We start from the raw sequence: 26,496 nt of genomic DNA, 5'->3' as shown, positions 1-26,496 counted from the left end.
ATATTGGGTTATATCTATTTTAAGAACAATGATATTAATTAATTTATCACTATCTACTTTTTCAAAAAAAGAAAACGCAAGATCGTAATCGAAAACTTTTATATTTCCATTGAATGCCTTAATATAGCATTCAATTTAGACAACGTAAAAGTATTTTTTGGTGTGGTACCCCTGAGTAAAAATATGTCATCGCAGCACCTGCATAACCTAATTATTGTATTAATTAATTTTTAACGCATTTTATGAAATTTATACGAATAAATATCTTAAAAGGTGTTGTCTTTTTTGATAATAAATTCCACATAAATTTCAAATAAGGTTTTTCAAAGCGCCTTTTTCTTTTCTTTTTTTTTTATTTGAAATTTACCCCTCTGAATACTAAGTACTTATTTTTTATCACTCCATTCCATCAGCTCTAGATTCTTTAACAAAAAAAAAAAAATAACACTCTCCGCTTCCGTTTCCAAACAAAATAACTCAAATATTATTTATTATTCCATTCGAGAATTTATTCATTTATTTATATTTAATTAAGTATTCATGATGCAAACAAATTACAAAAAAAATAGATAAGCAATATCTATATAACTCTTTTAAGGAACATTAAAAAAATAATAAATAAAAAAAAAAATCTACTTCATTTTTTGTTTCTTATTTTTATGTGCCGGTGGCGATGGAGGTGGTAATTCGGCAAGAATTTTCGGCAAATGTATTTCCAACAGATCTTCTTGGCTCGTCTGGAAATCCTCTTGTGCCCAAATCATCTTTAACTTTGACATAACATGACCCATTTTTTTCCCAGCTGGACAGTTCTTACTTTTCAGCATATTTCCGGTCACCGGAAATGATGGTATTTCCCATTCTTTCAACTGTTTATATAGCTCTAAAGACCCTGAATATTTTAAAAGCTCTTCGACAAAGTCACGCCTGGCAGCAGGTTGCATACAAAGCATTTGGTAGTCTTTCAAAGTCTTAAACTCCTTGTTTACCAAATCCCGATGTTGAGTGATGAATAAAGTCACATCTCTTTCAAATGCTGACAGTTTTAAGCGTTCATGTAAGCGCATTGCATCTTCGGCAGTGTGCAACAAAGCAGCAACATACGTAATGGAATGATGAGGTCCTGGAAAAAGAGCGACTCTTTCGAAAACTCGACGGAATTCATCTTCATTTGGATCTTCCGGCAAACCAATGTACTTAGCTAAACCACATTTAAACATCTCCAAAGTAAGTTCCATCGCAAAGTTACCTTGCAAAATCTTTGCAAATTCCCCCCAAATACGTTCCCCACTGATTCTAGCCATTCCCTCCACATTATCCTGAATTGCCTTTAATGTTCCTGCATCATGATTCGATGGATCTTTGGCAATTCTCCCATAGAATCTAAAATATCTCAAAATTCTTAAATAGTCTTCTCTGATCCTTATATCAGCCTGACCCACAAATACCACCTTCCTCTCTTGCAAATCTTCATAACCATAAAAATAGTCATACACGGTTCCATCGAAACCCAAGAACATCGAGTTAATTGTCAAATCTCGACGGTTAGCATCCAATTGCCAATCTGTAGTAAATTGAACCTCAGCATGACGGCCATCGGTTAAAACATCGATTCGTAGCGTGGTCACTTCGAAGTTCTCCTTGTTATTGATGCGAGGCGTGATCGTTCCGTGCTTCTCACCCTTGGCATTAATCATTCGCACCTCCTCTTTGGTGAACATCTCTTTCATTTGATCTGGAGTCGCGGTGGTGGCCAAATCGACATCTTTAGGTTGAATGTGCATGAGAATGTCACGAACTGCGCCTCCAGCTATTCTTAGTTCATAATTGTATTTTTCAAAGAGTCCGATTAGCGCATGTAGCTCTTCGGTGAAAATTGATTTGAATTCGGGCGTGTCGATTTTTTTCACAGCTGGATTGGGCCGTACACGAGACGGAGGTGTGGCAGCTGTCAATGTACTCATGGTTTTTGCTGCTGCTGTAGATATTGTTGTTGTTGTTGTTGTATTGTTTGGGTTCATTGATTTGAAGACTTGACGTCTGTGATTGATAAATTGATGACGGAAATTGTTCGATAGACGATGAATTACTTTTTGCATAACTCTCTTCTATTCAACCAAGGTGAGGTCAGTTTTGTTTTTTTTTCTTTTTTGGTTTGTCTTTTTTTTTTTTTTGCAAATTGAAAACCTAGTGTGGATGGAGAAAAGTGAAAGGTGTTAGGATGCATCAGATCAAAAATTGAATTTGCCTATTTTAACGAAAACTGTCTGAATTTTTAGTTAAGTTCCAAAAGTAAACGAATTAGGAAATGATCGCAAACCAAAAAGTCTTGGAAGTTTAGGAAAGCAGTAGTCAAGACATAAAGGAACATTGTACGCATGTCTTTTTCATTGAATGGTTTTAAAAGAAGAGAAATATCAAACAAAAGAATCAGATAATTATTATATCATCTGTAAAATGCAAGACAAAAAGGAGCCGAATGGTAGGGGGCATTAGTTTCGTAGGCGCTAGTGCATACTGTGCTGTATAGAGTGAACGAAATGCCTCTCAATAAATATATTTTTGAGTTTTCAAAAATGTCTCTTTGTTGGACGCACCTATTCATTTATGTTGCGCTAATCAAACAAACCCAAGAGAAGAATATGTCAATTTTTGTCCTCTTTCAAATGCATCTAAAAAATAGTAGTCAAGTCAAAATAAGCGCCAATGTAATGACATCAGAAATATCTGCAATTTTCTAAAAAAAATTATAAAAAAAATGAAAATATTCATGCAACGGTGTTAACTCTTGGTAAACTCTTGGTAAAATGAAAAATATGGTAAACAAACAGGTCTGCGCCATATAGAATTTTGACGCATTTATTACTTTACCACTTTACCAGGCTTACCACCGTTTCATGAATACTCCTAATAATTCGTTATGCTCAATTGTTCGACATTCAAATTTAGGAATGCGATAAATGTTATGCATTTTAAATTTGTAAGATACAAATGAAACCTTATTTTTTTCTCTTTTAAATTAAAACACTTAGGTACTCAGTTTACAGTGCAGTTGATTAAATTCAACAATAACTTATTCTTCAGACAGTTTTCGAAAAAATTGAACAATTTAGAATCATGAGCATGTAGTTTTGTGTGTGAATCGAAATTGAAGCTTTCCGAATAGTTATAATAGCCAACAAATTGTCACAAGAAATCATAAAATTATTTTTGTTGCATTCGCTTCCCCAATTACATTCGGTTAAAATATTATTCTACACTGTCAATTAAAGACTAGTTTTCGATGCCCATGTCAAAAAACGAAATTATAACCGAAAAATGGTCACCTCATTTTTGAACAGCGAAATTGACGATTGTACTAGATTGTTTGCGTAAATTTTAATCATTTCTATAAAAAGAATTTTTTTTGGGACATTGCTTTCGAAATTTCTAAATTCATTAATTAAGAATTTAAACATTTTGTTTTTTTTATTAGGGATGAAATAAATTTTATTATTGTTCCATTAGAGGTGGTAGTTTACTCATGAGTAGATCTAGTAATGTCCGTCAAGTTAGCATTACCATTTTCGAATTTCGAAAATCTAATGATGCAGAATTGTCGTGAATTTGTCGTAAATTTGTCGTGAAAGAAAAAATTTTGTCGCGCGCATTTTTTTTAAAATAACCCCTGGTAGTGCTAACTTGACAGTCAAAATGTCTCAAAACGAATTTTAAAACGAAAACTGAGTATGCAATTAATTGTCGTGATTTTGTCGTAGACAGATGGCATTAAAAAAAAAATTGTCGCGTCATTATTTTGGAAATTAGGCCCCCTAAACTGAATTTCATACAATTTTTTTTCAAAATGCCTAATTGCTATAAATTTTTCCATAATCTACTGTCCCTCGATGACAATTATTGTCGTAAAACGTCTACTATCAAATTCAATCATAAAAAAATTTGTCGCATTCTTACTTTAGCAACCAGACCCCCTTAACTGAGGCAACTAAAATCAGAATTTTTTTTTTTTATTTTGAATTTTTTTTTCATTATTAATGCTTATTTCCTATAAATTTTGCCATAATCTATCGTAACTCGACGACTTTCAACAAATTATGCCAAAAAATAATTTGTCGCGCCCTTATTTTGGAAGAAACACCCAAAATTGTGAATTACCAAAAGTTAGCACTACCATATGAAAACTTTTTGTTTATTGGACTTTTTGATGAAAATTTGTTATAAACAATTGTCGTAAAACGTCTACTATCAAATTCAGCCATAAAAAAATTTGTCGCGTCCTTACTTTAGCAACCAGACCCCCTTAACTGAGGCATCTAATATCAGAATTTTTTTTTTTAATTTTGATTTTTTTTTTTCTTTATTAATACTTATTTCCTATAAATTTTGCCATAGTCTATCGTAACTCAACAACTTTCAACAAATTATGCCAAAAAATAATTTGTCGCGTGCTAACTTGACTGTCAAGTTAGCACTACCAGGGGTTATTTTTAAAAAAACGCGTGCGACAAATTTTTTTCTTTCACGACAAATTTACGACAAATTCACGACAATTAACTGCATCATTAGATTTTCGAAATTCGAAAATGGTAATGCTAACTTGACGGACATGATCTAGTACTACAAATAACACACGATCTTCTACTCGAGGAGATACGAAAGTGTAGTTGTTGTAGTAGATTTCTACTCACGAGTAAACTACCACCTCCAATGGAACAGGGCTAATAGCTCCGTTCCAGTAGAGGTGGTAGGTAGTTTACTCATGAGTAGATCTAGTACTAAAATTAACACATAATCTTCTATTCAAGGAAATGTGTAATTGTTGTACTAGATTTCTACTCACGAGTTAAATTACACTTCCAATGGAACAGGGCTAATAAAGAAATGTAAATCGCCAATGCAATAGTTAGTTAGGGGCACAGGAGGTGGCATTCAACTACTAATTTATAATATAGAAAAGCCGCAGTAGAAAATCTGTAAAAAAAATTGAAGCTAGTCGCAGATTTAGGAGGAACAAAATAAAAATATTTGAAGTTTGGAACATTCTGGCTGCAGAAAATTGATTTTAAAGATCATACATTTTTTGTATGCTTCAAAATAATATCCATCAAATTATGAAACTAAAATTCAAACCATCGAATTTCTATTGCCGTTCAAATAGCATTTATCTATTCAAATTAAAAAAAATTGTATAGAACGACAAGAAACAGCTGAAATAACGCTGCATAAATTAAGAAAAAAAAAAAAAAACCATTTATGTACGTCAAAAGCTTTTTTTTTTTTCTTTTGAAGAAATAATGTCAAATTAAACGCACGTTTCAGCTAAGACAGTTATTGAAGCTTAACATTTTTTTTTGTTTCTACCACAATTGATTGCTTAATGAATTTTTGGGCAAAAATCCCATATTTTTAAACATTGCTCTGATTTACACACATATTTGTTCTAGTTCTAAATTTTTTTTATATTGTTTTGAATGATTTTTTCTTTTGTATTCATCACAATTCCCATTGAATTTCAATTTGAAATGAGTTCTTTCTCTCTCGTGGGGTATAAGAGTATAAATTTTAGTTATTGTTTACGTTATTTTGGCATCATTCATCACACATTCGTATATATCTTCTGTATGTCGGTATTGTATTTTTAGAACTTTAAAGCATAGAGTCGATTAATAAATTAATCAATACAAACAAATATTTATAGAAATTTGTATGTTGCAGCGTTTTTGTCTGTTTTGATATCAACATCACATCACCAGCATCATCATCATCATTATTTTGTGTTATCAATCTGTTGAGTCATCATTTAAATCTATATTGACCGCGCGACAGGATCATTTTTCATTGACTTTGACTCTATTCATATCTAAATCGCAGAAAATTCAATTAAATTCGATGACACATACAGTTTTTGCCATAGTGGGAGAGAGAATGAGAGAGAGACAGAGAGAATGACAATTTCGTCTCGGATTTAAAAATCTTCCTTTCAAAATAAATCAATTGACTTAATTGACTGGAATATGTGTGGTCGTTTGTATTTTGTAGTTTTTTTTTTGTTGTTGTTGTTGTTTGTCTGTCAATTTGTCGCTGTTGTTAATTTTAGAAATTATATATGTAGAGGCATAAATAAGTTTGATTGTTTTTGTTTTGATACAAACAAAACAAAACAAACAACTGATGTAAATATAAAAACAGAAAGAACTGGCGTTTGTTTTTGTTTTTGCATTTTCTTCATTTATAAATATGTTTTCGACATTACAATAGACACGTCTTATTTTTTCTTAGAAAAGTCAATGATAATTTTACGGAGTTGGAAATCTTTTATGTCACCATTCTGTTGTAAACACGACTAAGACCAAAATTGAAAGAGTAAGACAAATATATAATTTCTAGAAACTCTAAATTAGGCAATATGAACGCAATGTAAAATTTGTCTGTTCGTTACTTCAGTCTGTACGTGACAATGAAATGCAACAGGATATTTTTTTTTTGTTCCTTTTCCTCTTCGTAAGACGAATGCAAATGATAACTCAATCAGAAGCAAACTATAGCTCTTTGAAACTAACGGCCTTATTCTGCTATTCGATTCACGTGAATGTCTAAAATAAGAAGTCTTTTAGGTGGGAGATAAAATTAAATTTAAGCAATTTTTTTTCTTTAGAATTGCTAAGACAGACGGACACAACGCTTTGATTTCGAAAGTTATATGTTTTTCAAAAACCAGCTTGACGTAACAAAGCAATGAAATCCTTTGATTCACGTGAATCGAATAGTAGAATAGGGCAGTAAATCTGTGATTGATACCTATCAATCCGACTGACTTATAATAGATTTTTCATTTCAAACTTGACCTACTTGATCTTCAAGTCTAACCGTTTTTTTTCCTTAAACTTAAATTTTGAAGGTATTTTGAAAAAAAAAAGTATGCGGTTTTAATATATTCAATATGACCTACAAAACGTATTAGGTCACGAGAAAAATATTTTCAGATTTAATTTTTTTCGTTAAGCAGTGTTTTGAAATGTAAAAATCTGTAGTTCTTCTAAAATATACAAGAGCCAAAAACTAATGGGTGGGGTTTTCGTTTGGTACAAAAATCAATTTATTTTTTGATTTAGATCTGCCAAAAAACTGATTTTTTCAATTTTTACCTTCGTTTGGCCAAAAAAATTGATTTATTTTTTTATCTTAGATCAATTTTGCAGATTTGGATTTTTCAGCTAACACCACTATGGATCATTATTGACATCCATAAGTTTGACAAGTTTCTTTGTTGATAATAATTTGTTTCGGTTTCAAGAAAGAATGGATGCAGTTTTAAGTGAATTAATTTATTCGTCCAGCTCATTTTCGAATAAAAAAAATGAACGGTGGAATCAATATCTTTGACAACCGCTATCGCTGCCTAGTTCATAGACATAAATACACACCAATACTATAGCAAATAAAAATCAATCTAAAAACGTATTCGTTTTATAGATCAAAATATAAATTTGCCAAACGAAAACCCCATAAGTTACCTAAATCAAAATTTTGGCAGATACTTGTCAAATTATTTTATTTTTTCTCTCATCATTTCAAATATGCTGATTTTTGGTGAATTATTTCCCAAACATCAAATTTCACGGTTTTGACTTTTAAACGTCCACATCTCGAGTTGCAGATTTTTTTACATTTTTTGTTTGTATGTGTGACTTTTATATAGTAACATTATCTATCGATTGCAGTATTAATCTTTTTTCTACCACTTTTTGTTAAGGAAATAGCTTTTTGGCTTTTTTCTAAATTCACTTCATTTTACCCTACTTAAATGTTCAATTTCTAAAAATCCTGAATATTCAAATTTTTAAATTCAATTTTTTCTGACATAATATTTTTTTTACACCCACCCCTGAGACGTACCATATATGTAAGCAGGGTGGCGTTGTCGAAAAAAAAAAACTAAAAAAAAAAAAAACAACTTTAAAGTGTGGCAACCCTATGCCTTGACAGGATGTCCCCAGGCAACGATGAGGGTAGGTGCGAGACTTTATCTTGGTCATTTAAATCATTTTGTAATGTTATGATTTTGTTTGGGTAATTGTTTATTTTTGAAAAGAAAGAAATTCTTTGGCCAGATATCGAAAACTGGGTAAAACTTTTAGTTTCGCAAAGCTCTCGTCTCGTCGTCTCGCAATATTGTGAATACTGAATAAGGCATATGTCCCCAGAATTTCATTCTTTCATTTTATTTAAGATAAAACGAAACACTTTATTATTAAGACTAAAAACAACCAACGTGCAGAGAATATAGACCTGATCCATTATTTTTCTGAACGCCTTATTTAAATCTTTGTAGGTTTAAAATTTTGTTCTCAATTCAAGGAGTAGATATAGTACTCGATATACAGAAAAATTAATATTACAAACTCCAGGTGAACAACCTTGCTAGCATTTGTTCATAATCCGTGACACTTGTGCAAAAATAACCAGAGTCTACAAAGAAGTGACTAATTTTTTTAATGATAAATGAGTCACAAAAAAAAAACCAGATTCAGATTAAAAAAAAAAGTATCTAATAAACTTTGCCACCCCAATTGACTACAAAAAGAAAAGATCTTTTATTCGCAACTATCTGCAAAAAGCTGGTCATAATTAACAACTTTCAATGAGGAGAAATACCAAATATAACAAAAAAAAAATCAACCTAAAGCCAGCCGGCAAAAAACACCGGTAATGCAAAAAAATATATAAAACAACACCAAACCAACAAAAAAAAAATTAAGAAATAAACTCGAAGACATGAAAAAACATGATCACAGTGAAAGTCTGCGCACCAGCCAGCAGCGACCGAAGACGGAGGAGTTAGCTAGCAATACGTGTACACAAGCTGTGCATCCGATTGATCGTGTATATTTCTGAAATCATTTTTCTTCTTTTTTTTTTGTGTTCCTCTTGTATATTGTATATGTATGGTGCTGTCTGTTAAAAAAGACAAACTGGGTCAGTGCTCCACGAAAGCCGGCACAAGAGCGCCTCGAAAAAGAGATGCATAATGAACTATGTGTTGTGCTTGACTTTGCTATTGAATTAACATTGAAATGTTCCCATGCTCACATGCAAGCAAGCACAAACCAAAGCAACCAACCAACTCATCATCAAGCAAGTCGAGTAGGAAAATAAAATACAAAAACAAAAATGCGAAAGAAAAATTATTCCTCCTCCTTCTTTTCAACTCTCTCGGCAGAGAAATAGAAAAAAGCAAAAATAAATGAAAATAAAACAACAGCAAGTTAAGCCTTTATTGGTGCAATGCAAGTTTATAAATAAGAAGGAAAAATCCTTCTTTGAAAAAAAAAAACGACGAATATAACGAATAAAAAAAGAGTAACTGCATGTATGGTTCATGCAATATATGCATCATCACTCATTGCTAAACCCATCACTGCCAACAGGACCGCATTTCATATGTGATCAATTAGGGGCGTTGTAATAGGACAGAAAGAGCTGCAAGAGAAAAATTATTTGAACACTTCATTCGACGAACGAAGAAACAACGTTAATTTGATCTGTCAAAAAAGACACCGATGCATTGAAGCTGCAGTAGTGAATTTAGCCAATTTAGGATTTGCCCAGGGCCCCAGGCCAATACAATTGGCACCACTTACCAAAAGGAACGAAATACCTTAAACTTGCTAATGATATTGCTGAAGTGATAATGACCAAGAATCACCAAGCAACCGATATTGGTGCCATTATCAACAGTCATATAGAGTCTTAATGAATGTTACTATTGACACGTAGGCTTAGTGCTGTTAACTAGACATTTCAGTTGGAAATTAAAGTTTTTCGTCATCTGACGAACCAATAATTTTGTTTGCAATGAACTGCTACTTTCCCAACAAATGGAAAGGATCTAAATTCGTGAGTATACCAAAAAAGGCAAGCAGCAAGGACGTTTGCGGATGTTCTTAGGTCCATCCTACTTTTGTGCAATATGAGCAAGATACTCGACGAGCTTATACTTTGACACCTGAAATTAATTTGCATCGGTAACTGCATACTACCAATTATGCAGTTGGGATTCCGAGAAAGATACCAAGTCACATTTAGATAGTGTATTGATACAACACAGCCTGTTTGCGACTATGTCTACGATTTTAACTACAAGAAGCGAGGAAGCCTACATAGGGCGACTTTACGTTTAGGTACTTTTAGTTTTACAAGCACTGGCGCTTCAAAATCCGAGCTCATATGCTTTAGACAGAAATGCCAGTGGGGCTCAGACAGTACATAACTGCAAGAAATTTGCAAGTAACAACAAAAAATAAAGTCAACTAGGTACCTAGGAGTACAACTCAACTCAAGCGGCAGCTGTCTTGAAAAAAAAAAAAAAAAAAACAATTCTCTTCCATCGCATTTATCCACTAATGCGGAAAATGAACGGACTCAGCCAAAAGACAAAACTTCTCCTGTACAAGCAGCTCATCAAGCCTATCACCACCTAGGTACCGTTTTTCTATCTGGTTCACGGTGATAAAATACCACCTTAACAAGTTAGCAATCTTCGAGAGGAAGATCTTAAGGATCTGCAAAGTCATACAACAGTCAGCAGCAGGAGACCGTATGAAGAAACAAAAATTATAAAACTTGACAGATATTATTTCATGCAATCAAGCAGAAGATACCTACAGAACATGACCAACCACCCAAACCCAATAAAATAACAATAGTCATATACCAGCTAAGACATCCCGACCAGAGGACCTAGAAGCTAAGGAATTTTTGGATGATTGTTGAACATCCTCTTCTACGATGATCGTGGCTGAAAGCCTCAACTCTCTAAACCTAACCAACACAATGAGAACTGAAAAGCTTCCAACACAATTAATATTTAAAATAAGCACAATAATAATTAATAATCCAGTTAAATAAGGGTTTAACCTCGGAATGAATGTTAGTAGAAATGTTTTTTGCTCAATATCTTCCTTTTGCCATTCTATAACATATCTCAAAAGTCTAGAAAAATCTCATGTCCGCTTGTCGCGATTTCAAGGTCATATCGCGAAATGGAGATTTTCAAAATTAGCAAAAATGGGCTATGGTAGTATATACACATATGATACATGATTTCAAGGTATTTTTTAATGTTGATTCCAAAAAATCTAAAATCAAGGCAATCTGACGTCTCTGGAAAAAGTTATACCTGTTTTTCATCTGTCAACTCATATTATTATAACAGTTGCAAACTTGCTGCCGAAAAACCCTTAAAAGTTATGGTAGATGAACCAAATTTTGCATGAAGATCTAAGAATCCATCATTATTAAAAATCAAAACAATCCATTACAAAAAATATAAATACCTAAGAAATAATGGTATTTTTTGATGGAGGGGCAAATTTTAGGATATGCACTAAAGAAGATTCTTGTTCATCTTAGGAATAAGTGCTAATAGGCTAATTTTTTCATTTTAATCTTTGTTTGGATATTCTTTAACTACCCTCAAAAATCTAAAAAAAATCTCATGTCCGCAAGTCCTAATTTTCTTGGTTTGAAAATAAGGTGCAGATTTAAAAAAATTAATAAGAAAAGTTTAAATTTTTATATGTATACCAACATAAGCGACATGATTTAAAGGTATTTTTTAACACTAATTCCAACAAAACTCACAAACAAGTCAACCTGACCATCCCTGAAAAGTAATGCACCTTATTCATGTTGATCTGACACAAATTTTCCAATTTTTTAAAATCTGCACCTTATTTTCAAACCAAGAAAATTAGGACTTGCGGACATGAGATTTTTTTTAGATTTTTGAGGGTAGTTAAAGAATATCCAAACAAAGATTAAAATGAAAAAATTAGCCTATTAGCACTTATTCCTAAGATGAACAAGAATCTTCTTTAGTGCATATCCTAAAATTTTCTCCTCCATCAAAAAAATACCATTATTTCGTAGGTATTCATATTTTTTGTAATGGATTGTTTTGATTTTTAATAATGATGGATTCTAAAATCTTCATGCAAAATTTGGTTCATCTACCATAATTTTTAAGGGTTTTTCGGCAGTAAGTTTGCAACTGTTATAATAATATGAGTTGACAGATGAAAAACAGGTATAACTTTTTCCAGAGACGTCAGATTGTCTTGATTTTAGATTTTTTGGAATCAGCATTAAAAAATACCTTGAAATCATGTATCATATGTGTATATTATACCAAAGCCTATTTTTGCAAATTTTGAAAATCTCCATTTCGCGATTTGACCTTGAAATCGCGACAAGCGGACATGAGATTTTTCTAGACTTTTGAGATATGTTATAGAATGGCAAAAGGAAGATATTGAGCAAAAAAAATTTCTACTAACATTCATTCCGAGATTTACCCCTTTTTTCTCCTTATTTTACTGTATTATAACTGTAAATTAAGCTTTAGTGCCAATATATTACTAATATAATAAATGTAAATTTTTAGATAAATAACTTTAAGCTAATTGAATATAATAACTGTTCATTAAAAAAAATCGTCATCTGGCGAAGACGATATAACCACGCGTTGTTCGAAGAAACGTCGCTGGAAGCTGTGTATAAAAATGTTAAAACCGCAGAAGTTTTGGATCCTTGGCCAGAGTGTGCGAAAACTTCCAAAGGAGTGATCACATTGAATGGGATCTTCAACCACTTAAGATGCGAATTTGGCCTCAACCTATACAGCATGATTATTAGTCGTCTTAATCTAATCTACTATTTATCTAACTTTGGCCCATATGCAAAAAGAATGAGCTTAAGCTCAATCTCACTTTTCAGTACATTTTCAAGAGATTTATCTCAAGAAAATGAGATCGATCTCAAAAAAATGTACTGAAAAGTGAGATAAGAGCTTAAGCTCATTTTTATTGCATACGACCCATTTATGTGTTCTCATTTATGTTTTGGAATTTATTACTAACGCAGTCACACATCAAGAGAGCGATGACTTCTCGTGAACATCTTGTGGCTTAAGCTCCATTAACACAGTCTGATTGTTATCAATCAGCGAGATGCAAGTGCGCCATAGCAGTTTCGATTTTTGGAAGATAACCGCCACAAATGAGTCTGAATAGTACATGATTCAACTTTAAAGTCATCATCAAATAGTTTGCGTCCAAGACAAAACAAATCCAACCATGTGAATAATGTGCCGATACCATTACCATTTTCAACATCATCATAATTACCATCGCCATCATCTCCATCGTCGTCATCATCATCATCAGCAAGTTTAGTCAGGTTCCATGGTAAGTAGGATCGTTTGGATGGGTTGTTGTTGGTTAAGAAGAAGATGGTGTGGCTGGATTACTACTGACTGGCTTGGGCTAGCTAGCGCTGCTGCTGGTTGCACAGTGTGCTCGTCGCCATTATTTGTCGCTAAGGGACTAGACAAGGTATTTTTCTTCTTTTTTTTTTATTTTTATTTTTTCTTCATTTTTTGTATACATATTTTCAAACAAAAATAGCGCAGCCAGTCATCTTTCATTTTCTCTCACATATTGCATGTGAAATATAGTGGAATTGCGGTGGTAATCGGAGTGTGTTGTTGCTGCTTCTCTACCAAACCAACTACTCTCATCATGCGCAATTTGGTCAGCCACCAGAGTGAATGTAAATTGAAATACCAATATATAATATGAAAGGAAAGGCAAGGCAAAGCAAGGGAATCTCTATGAGAGATATGACAGTTCTGCGTAAAAGGTGATGAACGGGTTAACTTAATATGCAAACCTATATGAATTTAAACTTTTAACCATAAAATGAAGAAAAATAATGAAGTTGAATATGATCCAAGTTTAATTCTGCATAACACACAGACAGTAGTCTCCCACACATTCAAAACTTTCTTATGCTCAAGCTTTAAAAGAAAAATCTGAAACCATTGTAATTAAACCAAAATGTGATCAAAACAACGAAAAAACTAGAGTCGATATAAAAAACATAATAAATCCAACTAATATGAAATTAAAAATTGATGAAATGAAAAATGTTCAAGGTGGCGGTATTTTAATAAAATGTGATAAACAATCAGTCAAAGTAATTGAATCAGAAATCAAAACAAAAATGAGTGATTATGACACAAGAGTGCAAGAGCATCGCAATCCATGCATAAATATAGTGGGAATGAGTGAGACAGTTAGTGAAGATCAACTAATAGAAGCCATTAAATGTCAAAACCATATTGATGATAGTGAAATGAAATGTGTCAAGATATATTTCTCGCACAAAACAAAAAAATATAATGCAATTATTGAGTTAAATAGTGTTACCAGCTCTAATATTTTAAGTATGGGAAAATTAAATATTGGATGGGATAGATGTCGTGTTTTTCAATATATAAGAGTGCTTAAATGTTATAACTGTTGTGGATACAACCACATTTCAAAATATTGTACAAAACAAAAAACATGTATGAAATGCGCGGGAAATCATGATATTAAGGACTGCACTAATGATGTATACAAGTGTACTAATTGTGTTACTTTTAATGAAAATTCTGATGAACAAGTTGACACACGACATGCAGCATCAGACAACATTTGCCCAATTTTTTTAAGAAAAATAAAAATGGTAGAAGAACGTGTCAGATACTAGCAACTAGACAATATTAAGTGCTACTTCTCTAACATTGAGGGTCTATTAAACAACTTTTCTTGCCTTCAAACAATAATAAGTGAATATGGCTGTGATATATTAGTACTAACTGAGACACATTTTACAAAAAAACATAATCTTGCTGAAATACAACTAGATGGTTATTATATTTTCAACTGTGATAGCGAGTCTAGTCATACAGGCGGATTAGTTTTTTATGTCAAAAAATCGTTTAAGTGTTCTCTTGTTAAAAAATTTGTTGTCGCTATGAACTTTTGGTGTTTAATTATTAAAGTGCAATATGAAAATACAGCTGTGATATACTTATGTGCAATATATAGATCCCATCTATCCACAAAAAGTGATTTCTGTGATAACCTAGAAAGATGGATAGACTTTCTTCAACAGTGCAATAATAACTTTATAATAATGGGAGATTTTAATATAGATTGGCAGGCTATGAACAATACCTATACAAAACGTTTAAAACAAATAATAACTGATAATAACCTTTCCATGCTTAATACTGATCCTACGAGGATAACACCAACTTCATGTACCCTAATTGACTATGTTCTAACTAATAACAGAAACATCTGCAACGCTAAAGTGGAACCTAAATTTAAAATAAGTGATCATGAAGCTTTGGAAGTTACTATACAGTGTTCAAAACAGAAACGAGTATTTAAAAAAACTATAAGCTACTGTAAGTACAATAAAGAATATTTTTTAAATGAACTAAGCCTCAATCAATTCTTCTCTAGTTTTAATTCTGATAATTCTTATAATTTACATACTCTAAGTGAACAATTTGCTGAAGAATTGAAAAAAGTTGTTAATAGTATGGTGATCACTCGAACCTTCCCTTATCAAAACTGTGAATGGTTCAATTCTGAACTTAGATATGCAAAAAACGTAAAAATTAATTTATATAAAACGGCTGTTTCAACAAATACCTTAAGCAACTGGCAAGCTTATCATCAATACAGAAACTATTACAAAAGACAAATTGAATTTGCTAAGTCAAGTTTTATAACTGAAAAAATACAAAATGCTAACAACCAAAAAGAAATGTGGAGACAATTAAAAAAGCATGTTTTAAAGACAAATAAAGATGAAATCTCTTTAGTGAAATTCGAAGACTGTGATAATGTAACTAATAATGCAATTATAGCTGAAAAGCTTAATAACTTTTTTATTAAAAGCATCTGTGATCTTAGCAATTCTGTGATATTTTGTAATTATAGTAGTTTAGTTGATGAGTGCAATATAGATTTTAAGTTTAACATGATTGATACAAATGATATTGTCAATACCCTATATGTGATAAGCACTAAAAGTGATTTTAATTATATGAACACAAAAATGTTAAAAGACTCTATAGAAATTGTCGGTCCCGTCTTTGTTCGAATTATCAATACGTCTTTCAATTCCGGTTTTTTTCCCAAATCATGGAAAGAATCTCTTATTCTCCCAAAAAAGAAAGTGGCAAGCTCAACTCTCTGCAGTGATTTTCGTCCCATAAATATGCTCCCAATTTATGAAAAAGTGATTGAGAAAATTGCCTCTACTCAACTACAACTTTTTCTTGACAATAATAATATTCTTTCCGTAAACCAATCCGGCTTTCGCTCTAATCATTCTTGTGAAACTTGTGTTAATTATGTTGTAAGTGATTGGAAAAAAGAAATCGATGACAAGAACTGTGTGGTTGCCGTGTTTTTAGATCTTAAGCGGGCCTTTGAAACAGTTGACCACAAAATATTGTTAAACAAATTAGAAAAATATGGTATACGAAACACAGAACGAAAGTGGTTTAAAAATTTCATATATGACAGAACTCAAAAAACGTCTGTAAATAACAACATTTCAGACTCTGCAACAGTTGCTACTGGAGTTCCACAAGGAACAATCCTAGGAGTGCTTCTTTTTCTTCTGTACATCAATGATATGGAAAAAGTAGTTCAATATTCCAAATTGGTCCTATTTGCAGACGATAGTTTAATTTATTTAAGTGGAAAAGATATCAAAACTGTGATTAAACAAATTCAAAGTGATTTAAACAATATTTTTACGTGGCTAAACATGAATAAACTTATCCTTAATACTTCAAAAACAAAATTTATGATAGTCAATAAACCTGTCTCCCTGTGCCAATTAAATTCTCAAATTCAAATCAATAACCAAAACTTAGAAGAAGTATCATCTATCAAATATCTTGGTGTTGTGCTAGATAATAAATTATCTTTTAATGAACATATAGACTTAATATGCAATAAAGTATCTCAAAAATTAGGAGTTCTTAGAAGAACCCGAAGAAATATATCAAAAGATAGTGCAATAAAAGTTTTTAATGTGACTGTAAAACCTCATTTTGAATACTGTGCAAGTCTCCTCTTTACATGTAACATAACACAAAAAATGAGAATTCAAAAACTTCAAAACAAAGCCATGCGTGTTATATTAAAATGTGATCGTTATTCCTCTTCAACTGCAATGCTACAATCATTAAATTGGTTAAATATAAATCAAAGACTTTTCATGATGGCAATGGTGTTTGTTTTCAAAATAAAACACAATATGTGTCCTGAATATCTTAAATCAATAATACCTGAAAATAGAAATATACAATATAGTTTGCGAAACATTGAAGAATTCAACATCATTCGAACGAGAACGACAAGAGCACAATCCAGTATAATCTATATGGGACTACAAGCATATAATAATCTTCCACTGAATATAAGAAATATAAACAATTTAGATCAATTTAAAAATCAAGTAATCATTTATGCAAAATCAAATATATAATGTTAAATGCTTTTTATTTTACTTAAATTACTGATAAAAATTTGAATGTAACTTTAAAAAATTGTAAATTTCTTTAAGACCTTAATGGCCATTGGCCAAATAAATTTCAAATAAAATAAATAAATAAGTCTCATTGCAATGAGATTTTTTTATTTTTAGTTTTAGACTGTTTAACTGTAAGTTTTTTTTTTTTTTTAATTTTCGCATTCCAAAAAAAGCTGTCGCAAATTCTACTGTGTGACGAACAATATAATGGAATGGTTTTGAACAACATTTTTTTTTTTTTGTAATGCGAATTTGTTTTAAATGATGAATCATTGTTCGCAAAAAAAAAAGAAATTCAACCGGATTTTTTTTGTGTGGGCACAACAAAGTCAATGTATCAGGAAGGAGTGTATGGCTTTATATTAATGTCTGATCAAATCAGTTTTATAATTGAGTTTGGTTTTCAAAAAGGTAAAATCGCGTTAAGTTAATTCTACATTTGGCGACAGGAAATGAAGGAATCAGAATTACTGCATGTACCCAAAATAGGTATGTACTTACTGTCTTCACAGACTTCCAATGAATCATTACCCTCAATATTAATCCATCTAAGTAAATAGTAAGTAGGTCAAGTGGAGGAAAGGATTATAATTCCATTGGCAAAAAATATCCAGGGCAGACTTTGGATTGAATCAACTTAAGATGATTTGTGATAGTTGCCAGTCAGATTGCAAATTTTTTTTGTTGGTATATGGACAAATATGACAATCAGTAATTTGATCCCAGATCTTAATCTGACTTGAAAAATGATTAAGCAAATTTAAGTTGTTCAAAGGAAACACACTTCTTTTAAGATATGGTATCAGAGTGATATCGAATACTAGGTTTTTTTGTACCTACTAAAGTATTCGACTTGATATAACAAGGGTGTTTTTTTTTTCAAATTTTGGAAATAAAATCGTATGTAAAGACAAACAAACCGATACACAAATAAAATGTTAATTTATTTAATATATTGTGTTCGATTTTTGCACATTCTAAACTGTTAAATCTGTTAATCGAACCCTTAGGCAGCATCAGAGAGTAGTGGTTAAACGTTAAACAGAAGTGAGTTAAATGAAGAATTTGAAATTGTTGTATTTTTCAGAGAGCCTAATTGTGATTCTTAAGATCTGCTGGCTTTGTCATCTACCAGAAACTTCTCCGGTTAAAACCACCCTTCATACCTAGTGCACTGTGGAACGGTAAAGTCTCCGCCCAGGCTTAGTTTAGTTAAAAGTGTGAGTTGACACCAATGTGGGTAAACCAAGGGAAGCTTTCCCAAACCGTGTCAAACTGGTACCGAGTATTAGTTAGGACTCGATGTTATTTAGACCTCAAAATCGACAGTCAAATGGCATTAATGTTTCGCTTGATAATAGCGTTTTTGTTGATTTTAATTATTTGAAAGATTTTTTAATATTTGCCAAAAACATCAGAAATGCTATTACTGTGTATTTACAGAAAGAACAGACAAATAAACACTTCTTGATGAAGAAGTCAATACAAGCTGTTCTTTATTGGTAACTCAGTAAAATTTTGCACGGGAAACAACAACAAAGGATTGCTAAGGATAAACAAAAGTTTTTTTTTTTCTTAACTTTTTAATTTTCGACCCTTCAACAATAAAGGATTATTAAAAAAAGTAAAAGTAATTATTTGTTGTTCTTTACAGCATAAAATGTTTACTCAGTAAAATACTGAGTACCAATAAAATACGACTACAGTAAAGATTTCAACTTTCTTAGATCTTCTAAACAGAAAATCAAGTCTGCATTTGCATTTCTCGATGCCCGATATATACCTTCCAAATTGTAGCACAAAATGGTGGAAAATTTTTACAAGTAAATTTACAGCTCAAGTTTTTAAAAGCAAACGCAGTACTGCAAAAAAAAAGAATTGCTATAATATAAGAGTAAATTTTTGACTAATTCATTAATTTAGTGAAATACTTGTTATGGCCTAAAATGTTCAAAAGAAAAATGCTTTGAGAAGTCAAACAGCCCGTACCAATTTGTGTTTAAAGTCGTTGATCCAACTATAAATATAAAAAAATACTCTTATGCTAACTTTTTTATAGAACCGAGTACGAGTCCTAGTACCTGGTTTAGCTAGACCGGATACTAAGCTGGCTTATGTGAAGAAATTGGCCGTTCAAATTATTTGTATGGGGTTTTGTAAGCTTCCACCTTCAACAACCGCTCAAGAAAATAATGCAATTAGGTCCAGCAACCCGGGAGCCACTGGTAAATGTCTGTTGCTGCTCTGGCATAATTGGCCTGGTTATGTGTGATTTGCCTTATCACATTGAAATCACAAAGAATTGAAAGGAGTAACCTTTTGTTGCAACTGTAAGACAACAAAACGGCCTCCGGGATGGATTCTATTACACGATAATGACCCACACTGCAAATACGACTCTCATTATTTCAATTAATTTTTTTAATTAGATGTACCTACATAAATAACAGTCTTCAAATCAAAATCAAAGTGGAGTTTATTATGTACTTTCGAAAAAAAAAATATGACATTTCCTTTTTGTAGCACGAGGTCTCTTCTACCAGGGTGGTATCAGCCACATAAATTCGATGCACTGCAAAGAAACCCGGTAGAAGAGATCTCTATTGCTTTCTTTGCATCTTCTTTAGTTTACATAATATTTTATAGGATTTGTTTCTATATTTGCAAATGATCCCTCAAGGTGACTGTCATCAAACCAAACTGCTCAAATTAAATGGATTTTTTAATGTTATAAAAAGAAGATAAAACACCACGCTGCTAGGCTGTTTTTTTGCTTGAATTTTTATTATAGTTGAACATGTACCTACTTATTAACTAGGTACCATCATTTTCAATTTCAATTTAGTTTTTCCCTCTTCAGTTTAGGTACCTAGGTGTTGAATGAGGGATATTATAAACGGGCTAGTTCATTGCCAAAGCTTGAATTATAATATAAATGGAATAATATTAATACCTAGCTACACAAACTCGTACATCATTTTGAACTTTCTACTACTAGATATGAACTCCACTATAATTCTCTATTCAAGGTTAAACTTATTTAAAGATATAATACAACCTAATTCATGTCTTGTTTAAGAATATAATCTTTAAACTTAATTCAAGTACCTACACACACAAATTCAAAAGTCTTTAAAAAAAAAAACTGTTATTTAACTTTTTTTGTATTCTTATTTTATTTACGTTTTGATTTTACGACTTGGTTCCATCAGTACCATAATCATTATAAATTTATGCAATAATAAGAAACATTTTTATATTTTTAGATCGAACACATAACATCCCTCAGAGAAGAAGACACAGAGCGATACTATACTATGCCACCATCTCTCCATTAGAATCGAATATACATTTATAATAGGTAGAGTGTAGACTGTAGAGGTACATACCTACATCGTCTTTATTCGTCGTCATCAGCCATCTTCATTTATATATTTTGCAATGCGTACGTGAACTTTTCCATTCCATTGAAATGAGAAATGAAATGCATGGCGGCAAAAAAGCAAAAATTTAAATATATTTCTTCTAAATTTCACCTCTGACTGGCTTGACTTTGTTGAGATATTATTACATTTAGCAGATAAAAAGACGAGAGGTGTACTTGCTGCCAGCCGGGTTCGGTTCCATTGATATCAATTGAACTCAATTAGACTTAATTCGTAAAATTGACAAATTAATCTTCTTTTTTTTTATTTTGCAAATAAAAATAATATAAAAACATGGTGTGACACTTCTGTCCTCTGACTGGACCTAGACGACCGACGACACGGGGTGAGAAGGAGCACACGTAGGCGGCTCAAACAACATTCCTGCAATTTTGCACACAATCAGAATCAAGTCCAAACTAATATAATAACAAAAACAACAACATAGGTAGGTTAGGTAGAAACACGGTTGCCACAATGGTTATTTGTACACAAAAAATTGGTCATTTTATATTTGGTTATTTTGTCACATTTTATTCTATTTGGTCATTTTTTCTGAAGAAATGAACAAATTAACTAACTCGACTTTCAAATTTAATGTTCTTACGGCCGATTTCTTCACAGAGTCCTAGCGCTAGTACCGGTCCTAGTCCTAAAGTTAGTACTCAAATCGATATCAACTCATTTCTTTACCCAAGTACTAAGCCCTAGAACTGTCAATTTAGGACCGAGTACTACTTAGGACCAGTGGTACCACTTTACTTCAATTGAAGTAGATCTACTTCTTTTTTTCCAAAAAAAATTAAATCTACTTCCTACTTCGCACCATCACAAAAATATCGAAATCTACTTCATTTTAAAATTTCTGTTCCAATCTATTTCAAGTTATCAAAATTTAAGCCAAATCTACTTCTTTTTTCAGAAAACCAAAAATTTGACTAAAAATTTTTATAAAACAATGTATAAAAATACATTTACACCGAAAATATGTAGTTTGAAAGAATTAAATTTTTTTGTTTTTAGTTGTTTTTACTAATTAAATTATTTAACTTAAGTAAATTTAGGGCCAATTTTTCAATAGTCAGATAAACCTCAGATAGAGCTTATTCTTAGGAATAAAAGTTTTTTTTATATTGACATTTATTCCTCTGATAGTCTAACTGACGATTGAAAAATCAGGGCTAAATAGAATTATTTTTTTTTTATATCGATTTTTTATAAAGAAAAGGATATTTTGAAATTTACTTCGATTTTTCTTAATCTACTTCCATTTTTTCCTCAAATCTACTTCGACTTTTTTTCTGCAAGTGGTAACGCTGCTTAGGACTCGTTACTAGCTAGCTCCTCAAAATAAGCTAGGACCTGGTTATTATACCAATTGTTAGTACTCAAATCGGTACCAAGCGATTTCTTCAAACAAGTTCTAAGTTGGTACCGAGTTTTACTTAGGACTTCGTAAAAGTTAGAACCTAAAAATTGACAGTCTAGCGACGATAATACTCAATTCGGATTGATTTTTTGCATTTATTTTAAAATTGTATGAGCATTTTTGAGCTTTGTTGTCTTTTGAAATGGGTAATTTTCACTCGTGGGTAAAGTGTATGGGGCCCTGCGTACTTTATGGGTAACTCAGTCGTTTACACCTGTTAAAACACGTCTTTTTCTTGTGAAGACTTTGATAATACCAATTTTAGTCTATGGGTGCGAAATTTATTGTAATTGCAACTATGTAAGTAAACGTAAGCTGAATGTCGCGTTCAATAGTGCAGTACGTTATGTTTATGGACTTCGTAAATATGATAGGTTGGCCGGTCTCGAATCACGATTGTTGGATATGTCTTTTGAAAATTACTTAAAGTTTCGCTCTTTGATCTTGCTCTCCAATATATTGTTAACACACAAACCTCATTACTGTTTTGAAAAAATAAGATTTGCAGCCTCAAATCGATCTCATTATTTAATTCATCCTCGATATTCATTTTTAACATCGGAGCGCCAATTTTTCGTAAGCTCGGTACGCCTTTGGAGTTTATTGAATTTTATTCTAATTTTGGCATTTTGTAATTTGTATTTTTTTTAAAAGATGTATCGCAATAGCAATGCAGTTTTTGAATAAATTATTATGGAACAAAATCGTTGCCACTGCAGAAGATTATCCATTTCTAATAAGAAAACCACAGTTTATGAAATTTTCACTCAAAATATATTCTTTCGGCACTATTTTTACGGGCATAGGTATCAGTGATGGCCGTTCGACATCTATCTAACAATTTCCAACACAAAATGTCTTTACAAGAAGATTCTATTTACAAATAGTATTGAAGACTATGATCAAAATTATCTTCATTCAATTACTGCTATAAAACAAAACTGCACCAAAACAGTAAAGATTCAGTTTTCAAAAATGTTATTTTTATTGAGATATATATGAACTGTCTTTTTAATAATAAATTAAACTGGTTTATCTGTGGCTTTCCCACGTTATTGAATTAACTTCGAGTCGTTAGTGAACTAGCTATCAGGCTTGCCGGCAATTATGCACAAAATCGTGACATTCTCGTCGTTCTTGATAGTGAAGGTTCTTGATAGAATTTATCTTCTTTTCTTGTTGTCCTTGTTCTTCAATCATCACAATATTTTTTAAATTCTTTTAATAATAATTTCATTAATGGACTGTTTTTTGTCTGTTAATATTTTGTAAAATCTGCTGAAATATCAAAATAAAATATTTCAAGCATCAAAATACAGTAGTTCCTCGATAATGTGAATTACCGATAGTGCGAATTTCTCTAAAATGTGAATCGCCAAAAATTATCATTGTCATCTCTATAATGTGAACTTCGAAAATTTTTATACTCTGTAATGTGAATTTCTTTTGTAAAAGCTTGCGTGTTTTTCTAGTTCGGGCACGAAATTGTCTTTATAGGCCTGGATAAGGGACAACAGTTGTTTGTCTAGACATATCTTAAGAAATATTGAATGCAGCTGCTTTAATGAAGAATTGATTCTACCGTTTTTATTGATTTTTTGTTGATGTTTTGAAACGCATACCTACTTGTATTTTATTTTTTAATTTTCAGCCCTATTCTGCTATCCATCGGGGGGAAAAATCGCTAAATATTCACCAATTACCATTCTGCTATTCATCGGGGGAATCCAAACTCACGTCGGTAATATCGGTAATGTTGTTCAGTATTCCACTAATCACGTGAATGAACTTGCTCCATACATTTGCAATCCGCATAAAAAATGTTGCGGATCTGTCACTTTTGTTTGTAAAAAAAATTCACCATCGTTGAAATTAAGCAAAATGCCACTTTTCATAAATTTTTAATTATTTCTTAACATTTAATCGGCTGCTTTTATTTTTTCTATGCAAATAAACACAAACAAAAATTTTTTTTTTCCTTTCAATTTACTTCGTCGCCATTTTTTTTTTAATTTGACGTTCACCTGGACGTCAAATTGAGGGATGATAATGCAGTTTACCCGATGGATAGCAGGATGGCAAGGTAGAGTTAAAGTGAACCGAATGTGTGAATCGGATCTGAGATTCACGGGAACAGCAGAATAGGGCTGTTTTTCTCATATTTTTTTCAATAAATGCTTCTAAACATTATTTTGGGTTATATTTATTGGTTATAAAGATTGTTTTGATCAGTTCAATGAGAATTGGAAAACGTTCCAGTAATGTGAATCCCCCTAAAATCCAAAAACGCCTTGTTTTAATTAGTTCACATTATCGAGGTATTACTGTATTGTCAAAATGACAATTATACCAGTTTTATACGAATTATTTCTTAGGACCGCGTTGTGAACTTAGATCAGGTCCTATAAATGTGAAGAAATGCTCAGGTACTAACTTTTCCTTAGGACCGAGTACTAGTGCTAGGACCTGGTCTAGCTAGACCGGGTACTAAGCTGACTTAGGGCTTATGTGAAGAAATTGGCCATTAATGTAACTAAACTATTCTATTGTCCCTTTCTTTTGTCTATATTTATAACTTGTCTTTAGTTTGAGGAATCACATTATGTTGGTTACTTTTAGTTTTTTTTTTGTCTTTTAATTTACGATTTTGGTGTCAAGCTTGGTACGCTGCTCGCGCTAAATTTTAGCCGAGATAAAATTCCCATACAAGTTATCGATAATTTGTATGGGACCCATTTTAGCTCAGATAAAATTTTTCGATAATTTTTATGGGAGATAAAATTTAGCGAGAGCTGCGTACCAGGCTTCACACTTTAATATTTTGAAGTGGCAACCGTGGTTAGAAGTAGGTAGGTAGGAAAGGAATATTCTCTTCAAGTTTTGAAGGTAATTTGAAATAATTAAGAAGAAAAGAAGAACAGAGATTTATATTGCCTCCTCTTCTTGAATAAATGTACCAAGACCTGAACCTTTAAATGAGGGACATACAAGTGCCTTGAATCCCCTTTTTAATGTAAGTACATTTTATACGAAAAATAAGAAACAAAATCCAATCTGGATGGATTTTATTGTTATTTTAAGACAATTCCATATTTTTAACCTGCGTTTCTTTGATATAGGTAACCTGTCATGCAATTTGTTTATAATCTTCAAGTTGTAATTGTTGATACAAACAACACAAACGAAACGCCCTTTTGACAATAAAAAAAAAAAAAACTATTTCATTTTCGCATAAAAACATAGTTAAAGAGTAATTTGATTAATTATCTGGAATTTTTTTAAGAGACATCTGAGAAAATAATAAAGAGAGAGAGAGACAGAGAAAATAATTACAAAAACAACTTTTGAGGAAGAAAAAAAGGAAAACTTTGCAGATTGGAATTTCTCCAAAAATAAAAACCCTTATCTTACCAATTTAAACGATTTCCTCATGTTAATCCATTTTTGAGGAAATGTCATTTAATAACAACACCAAATTGAAACTCAAACAGAACTTCAATTCAAATCAGAAAATGAAAATTCCAAAAAAAATTTAAGAGAACTTCCACACCCTTTAACGAACGAAAACCAACAACAAAAAAAAAAAACTTGATTAATGGATAGAAGAATTCACTCTCCCACTCACACTCGGTTTTTGCAATTTAGATTTCTTGTTTCCTCCGGTAGTGCTGTCGCAGTTTTACACAACAGCCTGCTTCTTTCTTTCGTGTGTGAAGATTTATATATCTATCCTGTTTTGTTTCCCATTGCAGTAGTAGAAAAAGAAATTTTCCACTCCAACTGGAAAAAAATATTTCTTAGCTGATTTTCCGTTATTTTGACACTTGTACAACTTTAATAAAACCATAAACAAATTGTAAACATATTCAGATATCAATTTCGATGCACTGCACAAAAACACACTCAAAATAAATTACGAAATAAATTCAATTAAAAAAATATATAGAACATTTTTTTTTTCTTTTCTCGAGATGAACTTGAAGCAAAACTCTACTACTTTCTCTTTTCTTTCAATGCGGTAGTCGTAGGTAGTGGTAGAGTGTGGTAGTAGAGCGAATATTTGCCAGAGGAGAGAAAACAGAAAAATAAATGTGACTGAATGAAAGAGCAAACAATATTTTGAATTTGCCCGATTGCAAGTTGAAGCGAGATAAATGGTATTTTATAATACAGGCAAGGAAAAAAAAAAAG

The 26,496-nt window shown here is 31.8% G+C and overlaps 2 protein-coding genes across 10 annotated transcripts in view; both read right to left on the bottom strand.

Moving 5' to 3' along the window:
- LOC129907552 (nuclear receptor-binding protein homolog) overlaps window positions 1–26,496 on the bottom strand; it is a 67,119-nt gene that overhangs the window by 40,214 nt on the left and 409 nt on the right. The gene's annotated exons all lie outside the window — the stretch shown is intronic.
- LOC129907554 (CCA tRNA nucleotidyltransferase 1, mitochondrial) lies at window positions 390–26,489 on the bottom strand. The gene is made up of 2 exons (XM_055983833.1): window positions 25,931–26,489; window positions 390–2,187 (listed from the first exon to the last, which is right to left on the bottom strand). Exon 2 carries the CDS (start codon window positions 2,097–2,099, stop codon window positions 633–635), a length of 1,467 nt encoding a protein of 488 aa, XP_055839808.1. The 5' UTR covers window positions 2,100–2,187; window positions 25,931–26,489; the 3' UTR covers window positions 390–632.

Source organism: Episyrphus balteatus, chromosome 1, assembly GCF_945859705.1.
Source record: "Episyrphus balteatus chromosome 1, idEpiBalt1.1, whole genome shotgun sequence".
In the NCBI taxonomy this organism is placed as follows: Eukaryota; Metazoa; Arthropoda; class Insecta; order Diptera; family Syrphidae; genus Episyrphus; species Episyrphus balteatus.
This window is presented reverse-complemented; position numbering and strand designations above follow the sequence as displayed.